General features: G+C 44.2%; 1 protein-coding gene across 3 annotated transcripts in view; it reads left to right on the top strand.

Moving 5' to 3' along the window:
• The window catches only part of GOLIM4 (golgi integral membrane protein 4), a 138,333-nt gene that overhangs the window by 112,454 nt on the left and 10,961 nt on the right, over window positions 1-14,918 (top strand). For 2 of the 3 annotated variants that reach the window (XM_044290734.1, XM_044290733.1), the window contains 4 exons: window positions 3,835-3,929; window positions 4,314-4,460; window positions 4,925-4,993; window positions 9,208-9,282. In XM_044290734.1, coding sequence (XP_044146669.1) covers window positions 3,835-3,929; window positions 4,314-4,460; window positions 4,925-4,993; window positions 9,208-9,282 — 386 coding nt within the window. The remainder of the gene's footprint in view (window positions 1-3,834; window positions 3,930-4,313; window positions 4,461-4,924; window positions 4,994-9,207; window positions 9,283-14,918) is intronic. The other variant, XM_044290735.1, reaches the window with a different exon arrangement.

The raw sequence follows: 14,918 nt of genomic DNA, 5'->3' as shown, positions 1-14,918 counted from the left end.
GTCCTGGTGAGATGATCCCTATGCTAATAGTGTACCTGTGAGTGGTACTTCCGGAAACACTCTCCAAAGCATAGGGCAGGGTGGTCCGGACAGTCAGAACAGAAATAGTGGGTGTCACGCCTTATTCCACTCCTGCTACAGACACAACATCTTTTTCGGGGTGACTGTTGGGTTGAGGTACCAGGAACGACATTGGGGAAATGTCGCTCGTGTAGACGGCTAACTACACTGGTGGTTGGGGCCACGGAACCTCCTGGATACAGGAGGTTCTCGATGATCTCTTCCTGAAATTTGAGGAAGGATCCAGTTCTCCCAGCCTTACTGTAGAGAACAAAACTATTGTACAGAGCCAATTGAATTAAATATACAGACACCTTCTTATACCAGCGTCTGGTGCGTCGGGAAACTAAATACGGAGACAACATCTGGTCATTGAAGTCGACCCCTCCCATGTGGAGGTTATAGTCGTGGACTGAGAGGGGCTTTTCAATGACACGGGTTGCTCGCTCAATTTGTATTGTCGTGTCTGCGTGAATGGAGGAGAGCATGTAAACGTCACGCTTGTCTCTCCATTTCACCGCGAGCAGTTCTTCGTTACACAGTGCGGCCCTCTGCCCCCTTGCAAGACGGGTGGTAACGAGCCGTTGGGGGAAGCCCGCACGACTAGTTCGCGCGGTACCACAGGCGCCAATCCGTTCTAGAGACAAATGCCTAAAGAGGGCCACACTTGTGTAAAAATTGTCCACATAAAGATGGTACCCCTTGCCGAATAAGGATGACACCAAGTCCCAAACTGTCTTCCCACTGCTCCCCAGGTAGTCAGGGCAACCGACCGGCTCCAGGGTCTGATCTTTTCCCTCATAGACCCGAAATTTGTGGGTATAGCCTGTGGCCCTTTCACAGAGCTTATACAATTTGACCCCATACCGGGCGCGCTTGCTTGGGATGTATTGTTTGAAGCCAAGGCGCCCGGTAAAATGTATCAGGGACTCGTCTATGCAGATGTTTTGCTCTGGGGTATAAATATCTGCAAATTTCTGGTTGAAATGGTCTATGAGGGGCCGAATTTTGTGGAGCCGGTCAAAAGCAGGGTGGCCCCTGGGACGGGAGGCGGTGTTGTCACTAAAGTGCAGGAACCGCAGGATGGCCTCAAAACGTGCCCTGGACATGGCAGCAGAGAACATGGGCATGTGATGAATCGGGTTCGTGGACCAATATGACCGCAATTCATGCTTTTTTGTCAGGCCCATGTTGAGGAGGAGGCCCAGAAAAGTTTTAAGTTCGGAAACTTGGACTGGTTTCCACCGGAAAGGCTGGGCATAAAAGCTTCCCGGGTTAGCGGTGATAAATTGTGTGGCATACCTGTTTGTTTCGGCCACAACTATGTCTAAAAGCTCCGCAGTCAAGAACAGCTCAAAAAATCCCAGGGCCGAACCGATCTGAGCCGTCTCAACCCGAACTCCAGACTGGGCAGTGAAAGGGAAAACTACAGGTGCGGCTGAAGTTGGGGACTGCCAATCAGGGTTTGCCAGCACCTCTGGGATTCTAGGGGCTCTACTGCACGTGCCACCGTACCAGCTTCAACTGCCCTTCTGGTGCTCGCTACTTCACCAGGTTGTACGGCAGTGCTGGTACTAGGTCCAGGGAGGGCTGGGCTGCTGGTGTATGCCTCACCACGTAATCCGACAGCACCAGCCCCACTCTGCTGCTCTTGAAGCGGATCCTGCGCAACCTGCGGTCTAGCGACACGGGGCCGGGTACGCCTGGTGGTATCAGGGACCTCAGCCTCCTCGTCCAAACTTTGGGTCAGAGAGCCACTGCTTTCTACAGGTTCGTATTCTGACCCGCTGGATTCATCAGATGAGGGTTCCCACTCCTCATCCGACTGGGTCAGAAGCCTGTAGGCCTCTTCAGAGGAATACCCCCTGTTAGACATGTGGGCAACTAAATTTAGGGGTATTCCCTGAGACTACCCAAGAAAAAAAAAGCAAGCCTGTCTTACAAAGGGGAGGCTAGCGAAGTACCGGAGGCCGCTGCGGTTGATAAAAAATATCAAAACTGATTTTTTTATCGCCGCAGTGCGTGTAAAGTGAATGTGCAGTGATCAAAAAAAAATTTTTTTTTTGTCACTGCGGTGGGGCGGGTGTGGGCGAACGCACGTGTGGGCGACCGATCAGGCCTGATCGGGCAAACACTGCGTTTTGGGTGGAGGGCGAACTAAAGTGACACTAATACAATTATAGATCTGACCGTGATCAGTTTTGATCACTTCCAGATACTATAAAAGTACAAATGCTGATTAGCGATACGCTAATCAGCGAATAACAGACTGCGGTGCGGTGGGCTGGGCGCTAACTGATCGCTAACTACCTAACCAAGGGACCTAAACTATACCTAAAACCTAACGGTCAATAACAGTGAAAAAAAAAAGTGACAGTTTGCACTGATCACTTTTTTCTTTTCACTTGTGATTGACAGGGGTGATCAAAGGGGTGATCAAAGGGTTAATTGGGGTTCAGGGGGGTGATCAGGGGCTATAGTGTAGTGTTGGTGTACTCACTGTGAAGCCTGCTCCTCTGCTGGATCCAACCGACGAAAAGAACCAGCAGAGGAGCAGGCAGCCATATAACAGATCATATTTACAAATATGATCTGCTATCTGGCACTTTGATTGGATTTTTTAAAAATCAGCAACCTGCCAGCCACGATCATTGGCTGGCAGGTTGCTGACGAAATACTGCTGTGCGAAATGCCGGCGCGAACTGCGCATGCGCGCGCGCGCATATTCGTGTCATCTCGCGTCTCGCGAGATGACGCGTATATGCGTGACTGTGCGCAGCGCTGCCACCTCCGGAACGCACATGTGCGTTAGGCGGTCCGGAGGTGGTTAATGCCTTGTAGAGCTGGTTCCCCTAATATAAACCTCTGTAAAAATCTATTTCTGTAATGTATCTGTATGCTAATGAGGGTTTTATTGCGCTGTGCGTATGGTTGCATCGGAAGTGACTTCTGAGCTGTCAGACATCCTTTAATACCAGACTCTAGTGGCCAAATTCTAAAACATTAAAAAAATTATCAAAATACAGCTTAGTTAACGTAGTATAAGTTTGAAAAAACAGATAAGGCAACCAATTCAACTTATTTTTCTATAGTGTTGATCCAAAAATAGGAAAAACCCATATGAAAGAGTAGCTAATTGCCTCATATTAAGGGGAACTAATTCCTTCCCAACTCCAAATATGACAATCAAGATATATCCCTGGATCATAGGTTGTGATATTTTATCCTTCTACAAGACATTCTCATTGTAGTTACACTAAAAACAGGCAAATGATTGTTGTTTCTTTGTATTAAGGCTACTTTCACACTGGCGTTTTGGCTTTCCGTTTGTGAGATCCGTTCAGGGCTCTCATAACCGGTGCAAAACGGATCAGTTTTGCCCTTAATGCATTCTGAATGGAAAAGGATCCGCTCAGAATGCATCAGCTTGCCTCCGTTCCGTCTCCATTCCACTTTGGTGTCAGTCTGACGAAACTGAGCCAAACGGATCCGTCCTGGCACACAATGTAAGTCAATGAGGACGGATCTGTTTTATATGACACAATCTGGCACAATAGAAAACGGATCTGTCCTCCATTTGACTTCCAATAGTGTTCAAGACGGATCAGTCTTTTCTATGTTACAGATAATACAAATGGATCCGTTCTGAACGGATCCGTCTATGCAGATCCATGACGGAGCCGCACCAAACACGAGTGTGAAAGTAGCCTAACTTGCAATATGCCCTAACAACATGATGTTATCTGTGGATTATATCTTGGCATTTTATTCCAGCGTATGAAAGGGACAATCACCAAGATGAAGCTGAGGAAGAAGGTGATGCAGACAAAAATGGAAATGAGGAGCAGGCTACAGACCAGCATGCTGAGGTATGTAAGGTGGTGGATAACTACGTATATGACTGGATTTAGACAGAGTTTTGTCACTTGAATTAGTATTTTGTGTGTCACACTGCAATCTAGGTGTCAAAAATGTTTTGTATAAGACTTTAAAATGAATTATTCTACTATTTTCCTGCCTGTACTGACTTGGAGTGCCCTAAGGAAGAAGCCAGGCAGGCCAAGTGTTACTGTATTCAGAATGGCAGCATCTCTGGTATAGTTGGCATAGGCGCTGGAAAATACTGCTGTGTATATCATTTATCATTTAAGAAATTGAATGTGTATTGCTTTTGTGTAAAGAGCCATGGGAGACAAAGAACATTACTCAGTGTATGAAATGTATTTGTAACATGATTTATGCTTGGACGCCAGGCTGCTCCAGAGGATATGAACCCTGCGAATGATCCCAATAACCAAGGGGAAGATGAATTTGAAGAGGCAGAACAACAGCGGGAGGAGATCGTACCAGATGACAATGAGGAGCAGCGGGACCAGGCAGAGAAACAAGAGCATTTAGTGGTGAGGAAGTGCCGCAGGAAGTCACTTGGAGGCAGAAGAACTCCACAAGACAGGAGCCTACACGAGTCCGCTCTCTGATAACCCGCACACTCCAGCTTTCCACTGAAATAGTCATCGAAAGCACACATTTTATGCCTCACTTGCAAAGCAAATGGCTAGCAACTTTTTTCTCCCCTCTTTTTACAACAAGATACTAATTATTGTAATGACATTCTCTAGCTTGCTCTGAAATTCTTTTTATCGCAGTAATATTTAGGATACGGCATATGGCGTCAGCATCAAGAAATCTACAGAAAGTGCAGAATATCAAAGCTTGCAAACACACAAGAGAAAAAAAAATAAGAGCAGAGCAGATTCCTGTTGGCACTGTGTGTATTCTGCTATAAGATATCAGTTTGGGGCTTTTATGTTCTAGAAAGTATGTTTTAGCATGTGGTTTAGCAACGTTTCTTTTGTATTTGAAGATGGCTGGAAATCCTGACCAGCAGGAGGATAATGTTGATGAACAGTATCAAGAAGAAGGAGAAGAGGAGGTATTTACAGCACCCTTATATCTCTACTGAACAAGGGAACATCAGCAGCATAGGTTATGGGGATAGCTGTATCTGTAGTAGCCACAGGCACTGCTTGTGTGGCCCTGAGGCTCAAGGGGTCTCTCACGTACAAAGAAAATAAGGAGCTCTTCAAGGACATTACTTCTTTGGCATAAGCTCAAGTATTTTGATATATTCAAACCGATCCCTCGTATAGGATAAATAGGCCAAACACCATGGTATGAGAAACATCCCCATATCATGCTTTACTGTCTTCACAGTGCACTGTGGCTTGAATTTAGTGCTCAGGGGTTGTATGATATACTTTCTCCGACCACTTTTCCCTAAAAGAACAACTTTGCTTTCATCAGTCCCATTTCACTTTGGACCAGTCAATGTGTTCTTTGGCAAATTTCAACCTGTCCAGAACAGGTTGAATTTTTTTTATTTATTTTATTTTTTATATTAAGATTATTATTATTATTATTTTAACAATGGGACTTTCCGGAGAGTCCTTGCTAGTAACTTGGCTTTACTCTTTACTTAAAGGCCACCTGTCATGTTGAACATAGTGTCTGAGCTGCAGACAGAATGTTATAGAGCAGGAGGAGCTGAGATTTGTATCATTTGCATTCCTGCTCATTCTGGGCTTTGTCGTCCAGGAGTTGGTCCTATCAGTGATTGACAGCCTTCCCTCTATGACTGTGTCTACAGAGAGAGCTGTCAATCACTGATAGGACCGCCTACCTGACTTCAAAGCCAAGAATCAACATGAATCTAAATGACTAAAATACAGGTTACACTGAATCTTTTCCCAAAAAATATATATAAACCGGCTCCGCTCCTCCTGCTCTATAACATTCTGTTTAAATTCTTTCTTTATTCAAATTTTACAAGTTCAAAAAGTAATTCTTTTTTACAATTAAATGATCATGTAAATCAATGCCATAAACGTAAATAAGATTAATATACAGTACAGACCAAAAGTCTGGACACACCTTCTCATTCAAAGAGTTTTCTTTATTTTCATGACTATGAAAATTGTAGATTCACAGTAAATCTATGAATTAACACATGTGGAATTATATACATAACAAAGTGTGAAACAACTGAAAATGTCATATTCTAGGTTCTTCAAAGTAGCTACCTTTTGCTTTGATTACTGCTTTGCACACTCTTGGCATTCTCTTGATGAGCTTCAAGAGGTAGTCACCTGAAATGGTTTTCACTTCACAGGTGTGCCCTGTCAGGTTTAATAAGTGGGATTTCTTGCCTTATAAATGGGGTTGGGACCATCAGTTGCGTTGTGGAGAAGTCAGGTGGATACACAGCTGATAGTCCTACTGAATAGACTGTTAGAATTTGTATTATGGCAAGAAAAAAGCAGCTAAGTAAAGAAAAACGAGTGGCCATCATTACTTTAAGAAATGAAGGTCAGTCAGTCTGAAAAATTGGGAAAACTGTCCCCAAGTGCTGTCACAAAAACAATCAAGCACTACAAAGAAACTGGCTCACATGCGGACCGCCCCAGGAAAGGAAGACCAAGAGTCACCTCTGCTGCGGAAGATAAGTTCATCCGAGTCACTAGCCTCAGAAATCACAGGTTAACAGCAGCTCAGATTAGAGATCAGGTCAATGCCACACAGAGTTCTAGCAGCAGACACATCTCTAGAACAACTGTTAAGAGGAGACTGGTGAATCAGGCCTTCATGGTAGAATATCTGCTAGGAAACCACTGCTAAGGACAGGCAACAAGCAGAAGAGACTTGTTTGGGCTAAAGAACACAAGGAATGGACATTAGACCAGTGGAAATCTGTGCTTTGGTCTGATGAGTCCAAATTTGAGATCTTTGGTTCCAACCACCGTGTCTTTGTGCGACGCAGAAAAGGTGAACGGATGGACTCTACATGCCTGGTTCCCACCGTGAAGCATGGAGGAGGAGGTGTGATGGTGTGGGGGTGCTTTGCTGGTGACACTGTTGGGGATTTATTCAAAATTGAAGGCATACTGAACCAGCATGGCTACCACAGCATCTTGCAGTGGCATGCTATTCCATCCGGTTTGCGTTTTAGATGGACCATCATTTATTTTTTAACAGGACAATGACCCCAAACACACCTCCAGGCTGTGTAAGGGCTATTTGACCATGAAGGAGAGTGATGGTGTGCTGCGCCAGATGACCTGGCCTCCACAGTCACCGGACCTGAACCCAATCGAGATGGTTTGGGGTGAGCTGGACCGCAGAGTGAAGGCAAAAGGGACAACAAGTGCTAAGCATCTCTGGGAACTCCTTTAAGACTGTTGGAAGACCATTTCAGGTGACTACCTCTTGAAGCTCATCAAGAGAATGCCAAGAGTGTGCAAAGCAGTAATCAAAGCAAAAGGTGGCTACTTTGAAGAACCTAGAATATGACATATTTTCAGTTGTTTCACACTTTTTTGTTATGTATATAATTCCACATGTGTTAATTCATAGTTTTGATGCCTTCAAACTTTTGGTCTGTACTGTACATATCATTAAATGTCATGACATGTATTACATTGAAATTATACAATAATCAAGTAGTAATGTAAAGAAAAAGAAATATCTAGTTCTCAGAAGCTATTGAACCTATAACAGTTGATGCTGGGGCGACAAGCAATCAAATAAGAAATTAGGACCGAAGTCTTTATTGATAGCACGATGATATGCTTGCCATTTGTTATGCACCTATATCACTACAGTTTCCAAGTAATTCGGAATTTAGTCAACTTCTAAATTACTGAGTGTAACAATCTAGTCGGGTCGTCCCAGCTACATCTCCAAAGAACAGTAACTTGAGGGGAGAACAACTTAACAAGGGATACTTGGGGGATGGGGGGCGGTGGAGGGAGGGGAATCGGGCTTAATCTAGCCTTATGAGTACAGGGTCCGGAATATTGAAGCTGGATAGTCAAAGAAATTCAGTTATGGCATTGTTTTCTAAGAGTACATTCTGACTGCAAATTAATTTGGATTTTTATGGTGACTGCTTCCCTTTAATCGTCTTCTGATTGTAGCAGTACTCGCTGGTAACTTCAGATCTTCTTTGATCTTTCTAAAGGTGATTATTGGCTGAGCCTTTGCCATTTTGGCTATTCTTCAATCCGTACAAACAGTAGTTCCCCGCTTACTTCTATGTCCTTCAGGTTTTGGTTGCCACTTTAAAGCATTTGAAATCATATTAAATGAGTAGCCTATAATTTGTTGCGCTTCTTTGTTTTTCCCTCTCCAGTCAACTTTTTAATCAAAGTGTGTTCTTCATTAGAACAATATCTGTAACGACCCATTTTCCCCAGGAAATAACCAACATGGGCATTACCCTAAATAAGGGCCAAAATTGACATGTTATTCCACAGAATTAATGACCAGTAATTTAATTCCTCCCTGCTATTATTTGGAGCGCTCCCCTTTAATTAATGATTCAATTACTCAGAGCAGCATGCATGTCCTAATTGTTGGGTCATTTTTTTTCTATTACTCTAATACATTTACAAGTAAATTATTTTGTTATGTAGCAATATCACTTCTTTGAAAAACAGTGATTTTATATGGGATATGCCCCAAATCCACAGCATTTCAATCACAAATAGTACACAGTTGGCTCTTCAGGGGCTACTGATTGGTTTACTGCAGGTTAGCCTTGACTTGTGGTATTCAGTAAGGGCTGTTTCACACGAGCAGATGCCGTGCGTGACATCCGCTGCGTGAATGACAGCCAAGACCCGATGCAGACTGCAGAGACACGGAGCAGTAACATGGTTGATAATGCTCCGTGCCTCTCTGTGATCTCTTTACTACAAAATCACAGTGAGATAAAGTTGTCACCGTAGTAAAGAGATCACAGAGAGGCACGGAGCATTATCAGTCATGTTACTGCTCCGTGTCTCTGCTGTCCGCATCGGGTCTTGGCTGTCATTCACGGAGCGGATGTCACACACGGCATCCGCTCGTGTGAAACAGCCCTAAGACAAACCTGTCTATACCAGTCATTTTGCTCCAACTGAATTCATATATGGCAGAGTCCCATGTGTTTTACTGAAGTTATTAGGAACAAGTTCATTGATTGGTTGTGACACTGAGGTTCCATTTACACATTTAATTGAACAGTTAGCTATTCTTGTGCAGTTTTGCTTTGCATGAAGAATACTTTATGCTATGTTGTATATAGTAATTTCCCATATTGTGCTGTAGGTTCAGGAAGATCTAACAGAAGAAAGAAAAAGGGAAACCAATGCAGAAGAACCTTATGGGGAAAATGAAGAAAATGTAAGTAGCATGTAGGAAAATAGCATCTTAAAGCATTTTATGGTCTCATTATTTAGTAACTCTGTATGTTGCTATTAACACGATACTGAAGTGGCGCCGTGACTTTCTAGAGTCGAAACTAGACTTGTAAAATATAAGGTACTCAAGGCCGCTTTAGACTGCCAGATGTTCGGGCAGATCTTCGCTAATGAGCACGAACACTCTTTAGCAATAATGTGCCCGTGTAAAGGTGCTGCCAATTACAAAACACTTGTTCATCAGGTAATAGGATTGTTGGTGCGGTCAATTAAATTGTTTGCCAGCAGCAGATTGTGCCATCTAAACAACACTGCTTCCAGCAAACAACTAATCTGTATGGGGATGACCAATGGCATTAGCGATCGCTCCTCCCTATAATGTGGAGAAGATTGCTGCATGTAAATGCAGCAGTCTCTTTCATTGACAAGCAGGCGATTGTGGGGAAGGAACGCTTCCTTCCCGACAATAGTCTTCTCCATTGAACAGTGTAAAGATGCCTTTAAGACCACTCTGTGTAGGGAGGTCTTGATGGCTCTTCACTGCATGAGCAGACACATAATTTATCTCAAGGCACAGGCTGATGGTCCCGCCCATACCCCATGCTCGCCATGCCCCCTTTTAGGCAACAGACAAGGCGATGTACAAATGCCATTTGTGACTAAATCTAGTCACAATAGTATTTAAAAAGGCACAACACATGGAATCCTTGAGTTAAAAAGAAGGGAGCATTACTTACATGACAGAATCCGCACCGTCACTCCAGTTCTCTCGGGACTCTGTTTACCCAGTTGTAGTTGTGAAGTCACTTACTGGCATCAGTGGAATATCGATGAAGTCAGTGATTGACTGCCATGGTCGCATTTTAAACATGACATCACCTCTGCAGCTGGGTAAACAGGGCCAAAGTGACCGTGTGGGATCTGTCTGGTAATGCTCAGTTCTTTTATTTTTTTTCTTTACAATTGTTGTCCAGTTTCATCCTGAAACCGGACAACCTCTAACGCCAGCCAAATCCATGGCATAGGGGAATGATAACTTTCCTCCCTAATTCATTGTGTGACATTTAGGTCAGGACTGGTTCCAGGTTTATGTGGGCTCTTAGGTGACACTTCTTCAACACCCTTGGCTTAGCCAGCATAAACATCTAGACCACAGAAGGAGCCTTGTTATAAGCCCAGGATTGACTGGTGCTGACATAAACCCCTTTTGAGGTCAGTAATAATGCAATAATGGATATGCGTTAGATTACGTTTAGTCGGTTTAGTTTTTTTCTCCGCAGCTTATGGATAAGATGTCTAAAATTTTACCCACTTGCTTGTACTGTAAATGCTGTGAATTTTTCACTGTGGAGAATCTGCTGCATTTATGCAGTGTGTTTTCATACCTAAAAGAAGAGTGTAGATACTTTTTAGCTGCTTTAAAAGAAATGGACAGAATTATTTTTCAACTTTTTTATTCATTTTGTGTTGCTTTGCGATAACGGCAGACAGCCCTCAATAGAAACACCCCCGAACACACAAAAGGATGTTTTGCACCCAAGGATGCTGCCTGCTCTATGTCGGTTGGATGCACTTTTCCCTCTACTAAGAGCTTAATAACTGCTTAGGCTATTTTCAAACTTGCGGCAGTGTGATCCGGCGGGTAATTCCGTCGTCGGAACTGCCCGTCGGATCCGCCGATCTGGATGTGACTGAAAGCATTTGTGAGGCGGATCAGTCTTTCTGCTTGTCATGCGGACAGACGGGTCCATCTTGTATCTTTTTTCACGTTTTTACTGGTCTGCGCAGGCCAGAAGGACGGATCCGGCATTCTGGCACTAATACATTCCTATGGGGAGAAATGCCGGCATTCAGGCAAGTCTTTTTCAGTTTTTTTTCGCCAGAGATAAAACCATAGCATGCTACGGTTTTATCTTTTGCCTGATCAGTCAAAATGACTGAACTGAAGACATCCTGATGCATCCTGAACAGATTACTCTCCATTCAGAATGCATGGGGATAATCCTGATCAGTTCTTTTCCGGTATTGAGCCCCTAGGACGGAACTCTATGCCCGAAAAGAAAAACGCTAGTTTGAAAGTACATTAAGACAGACCTTAGGCATTAAGGGCTCTTTCACATCTGCGTTATTGTCTTCCGGCATAGAGTTCGGTCGTCGGGGCTCTATGCCGGAAGAATACTGATCAGGATTATCCTAATGCATTCTGAATGGACAGTCCGTCCTTCAGGATGCATCAGGATGTCTTCCGTTCCGGAACGGAAAGTTTTTTGGCCGCAGCAAATAGCGCAGCATGCTGCGCTTTTTGCTCCGGCCAAAAATCCGGAACACTTGCCGCAAGGCCGGATCCGGAATGAATGCCCATTGAAAGGCATTGATCCGGATCCGGCCTTAAGCTAAACGTCGTTTCGGCGCATTGCCGGATGCGACGTTTAGCTTTTTCTCAATGGTTACCATGGCTGCCAGGACGCTAAAGTCCTGGCAGCCATGGTAAAGTGTAGTGGGGAGCAGCATACTTACCATCCGTGCGGCTCCCGGGGCGCTCCAGAGTGACGTCAGGGCGCCCCACGCACATGGATGACGTGATCGCATGGCACGTCATCCATGCGCATGGGGCGCTCTGACGTCATTCTGGAGCGCCCCGGGAGCCGCACGGACTGTAAGTATACCGCTCCCCCGCTCCTACTATGGCAACCAGGACTTTAATAGCGTCCTGGCTGCCATAGTAACACTGAAAGCATTTTGAAGATGGATCCGTCTTCAAATGCTTTCAGTACACTTGCGTTTTTCCGGATCCGGCGTGTAATTCCGGCAAGTGGAGTACACTCCGGATAACGCAAGTGTGAAAGAGGCCTAAGACAGACCTGTTCTTCTCAACCAACTGATGATAGTAGGCTGTGATACAAGAACACATGGGGTACAGTGGCCACTAGATTCAGCAAATGTGGAACCAATAATATTTTATAATTGAGTTTTAGGTGTATAGACATACCACATAAAAAATATATATATTATATCTATATCACACTGTGTACGCTGACAAATTAGATTTCCTCTAAAAACAAATATTTTAAAGTCTGTCACTGTCTGGTGTGTTCCTTTTAGGGTTGTTGCGGGTATCGAAATTCGATAACCAATCGATACTGTATCGATACCGGGATTTCCATCTTTTTGATACTGGCCTTCGCTGCTGCGCATTCTAGTATCGCAGAACATGAGCACGCTGCTGTAATCGCTCTCATGTTCCCTCAGCAGCATGGGGAGAAGGAAGCAGTCTCTCCCTCCCCCTGTGCTGCTGCTGCTGCTGCCACCAGTGGGGAGAGAGGGGCGGAGGAGGGGCGGGCGCAGTGCACCACCAATGATAGGTCGACCATTTTTATGGGTTCGGACTTAGTTAAGTTAGCAGGACATGTAGAGCGGCGCCCAGGGATCTCCCTGCACATACTATTATTCCTGGGCGACGCTCTGTTCGCCCGCTGTGCCCCAGTTACAGAAGGAACGGCCAGGGAGAGAAGCTGATGTTTCCTTCCATATCGCTCCGATAGTAGTAATTAGCATACAGAGCAGGAGACTGTAACTGGGGCACAGCGGGCGAACGGAGCGGCGCCCAGGAATAATAGTAGGTGCAGGGAGATCCCTGGGCACCGCTCTACATGTCCTGCTAACTTAACGAAGTCCGACCCCCACGAAAGGTAGTCTTTAACTTATAATACAGGAGGTGCCGGCAGCAGAATCACATTGCCGACACCCTGCCTCTGACAGGGAACTGCGATCAGCGGCAGTTAACCCCTCAGGTGCGGCACCTGAGGGGTTAACTGCTGCTGATTTGCTGCCAGTACCTGCCTCATGTATTAAAGGTTAATTATCATTGGTGGCACAGTGCGCCCCCCTCCCAGTATTAGAATCATTGGTGGCACAGTGCCCCTCAACCACCCCAGTATTAAAATCATTGGTGGCAGTTGCCACAGAGTCCCCTCACCCCCTATCATTGGTGGTGCCGTGGCAGCTTCTGATCGGACCCCCATCAGTGTAATCCTGGGGCACCGATCGGTTACCATGACAGCCAGGACGCTACTAAAGCCCTGGCTCCATTGTCAGCTCCCTGCTGCTGTGTGTGCTATGCACAAAGCAGCAGGGAGAGTGTAAAGTCCTATTCACCCTGATAGAGCTCTATCAGAGTGAATAGGACAAGGGATGAAAAAATCCCAGGTTCTAGCCCCTAAGGAGGGAAATGGAAATGGTTATTAAATAAAAAGTTTTAAAAAAAAACACCAAAATATTAAGTATAAATTACATATAAAATATATAAACAATAAATAAATAAATAAACATATCACATATCGCCACGTCCAAAAAGTCCAAACTATTAAAATAGAAAAAAATCGATTTGGTGAATGCCGAAACAGAAAAAATAAAACTGCGTGATTCACCATTTAAAAAAAAAATGCAGAATGCATGAGGCTTTTTTGGTTTATTTTTTTCGCATGGTATCGAGTATCGCAATACTTTTTTTATGGTATTGAAATCGAATCAAAAATTTGGTATCGCAACAATGCTAGTTCCTTTAAATGTGAAGTAACTTGTAACTTATAAAATCTATTAGCTTTAACACCCAGTGAACAGATTATTGTAAAGCAGCTTCCCTCTGAACCGCCACACTCCTGGGAGCTCCCGTTCTGGCATAGTTAGCGCATGACTTCCTTAGGCTTTTTTACATTGCAGATGTCACATATGGCACTTATTTCAGTGAGCAGGAGTCTGCTGTAGTCACATTATCACCCTAGTAGGAACAATCTGGGCCGTCTTTATGCTCACATTATTTTCTTCCAGTATCACTTTTGCAGCCTGAAGAAAGAGGTGGGGGGGGGGGGGGGGGGGGGTGTTAATAAAGATTACACCATCAGCAGTCACTTTTCTTGTGTTTGTGGATAATACACACATGGATCAGGAAGATGTGCTTTTACCTTTACCTCTGTCAATGTTTGTGCTCCCTGTTGAAAATGCACAAAGCCATAGCTGAGTAATATCTGCTATTGATGATGAGCACTGAAGGAGTATGAGTATAAAAGGAGACTGGGAGTTGCTGGCTACTTGATTTGATGGCAGTTGGTTTGAAGTCTTTTTTTTTTTTTTTTACTATTCATTTGTAATATGGTTGATCAAAGCTGCCCATGCAGATTGGAAAAATCTATCATCGCTACTGATTTTAACTAGACGTCTAAAACAATCGGGAAAAAATCTGGTATAGAAAAGTGATGCATTGCCAGGCGGTCCCTTCTGTCTTTGCTGGGGAATGATTGAGGGCTTCTAAAATAATGTGAAATAATGTGAAAGTTTGTGAGCGATATTATTGCTCAGAGCTTGTAGTATGATTACATTATCGCTATACCATCCTGAGTTGACTTCTAAAGGTATTGGAACAAATTGCATTGAAGTCAGTGCAATACATTTGCCAACCGCTTTCTCATCTCAGCCTTGATGGTCTCTTACAGTAATCACATTACAAACAGTGAGCTGTTTGTGCTCAGTTTAAAAACATGTTCCTCATTTTTTGCTGAGAACCTATAAAAATAAGGATTGGTTTGCATTCTCCTATAAAGATAAGGCAGCGGGGGAACATAT

This window comes from Bufo gargarizans, chromosome 4, assembly GCF_014858855.1.
Source record: "Bufo gargarizans isolate SCDJY-AF-19 chromosome 4, ASM1485885v1, whole genome shotgun sequence".
In the NCBI taxonomy this organism is placed as follows: domain Eukaryota; kingdom Metazoa; phylum Chordata; class Amphibia; order Anura; family Bufonidae; genus Bufo; species Bufo gargarizans.
This window is presented reverse-complemented; position numbering and strand designations above follow the sequence as displayed.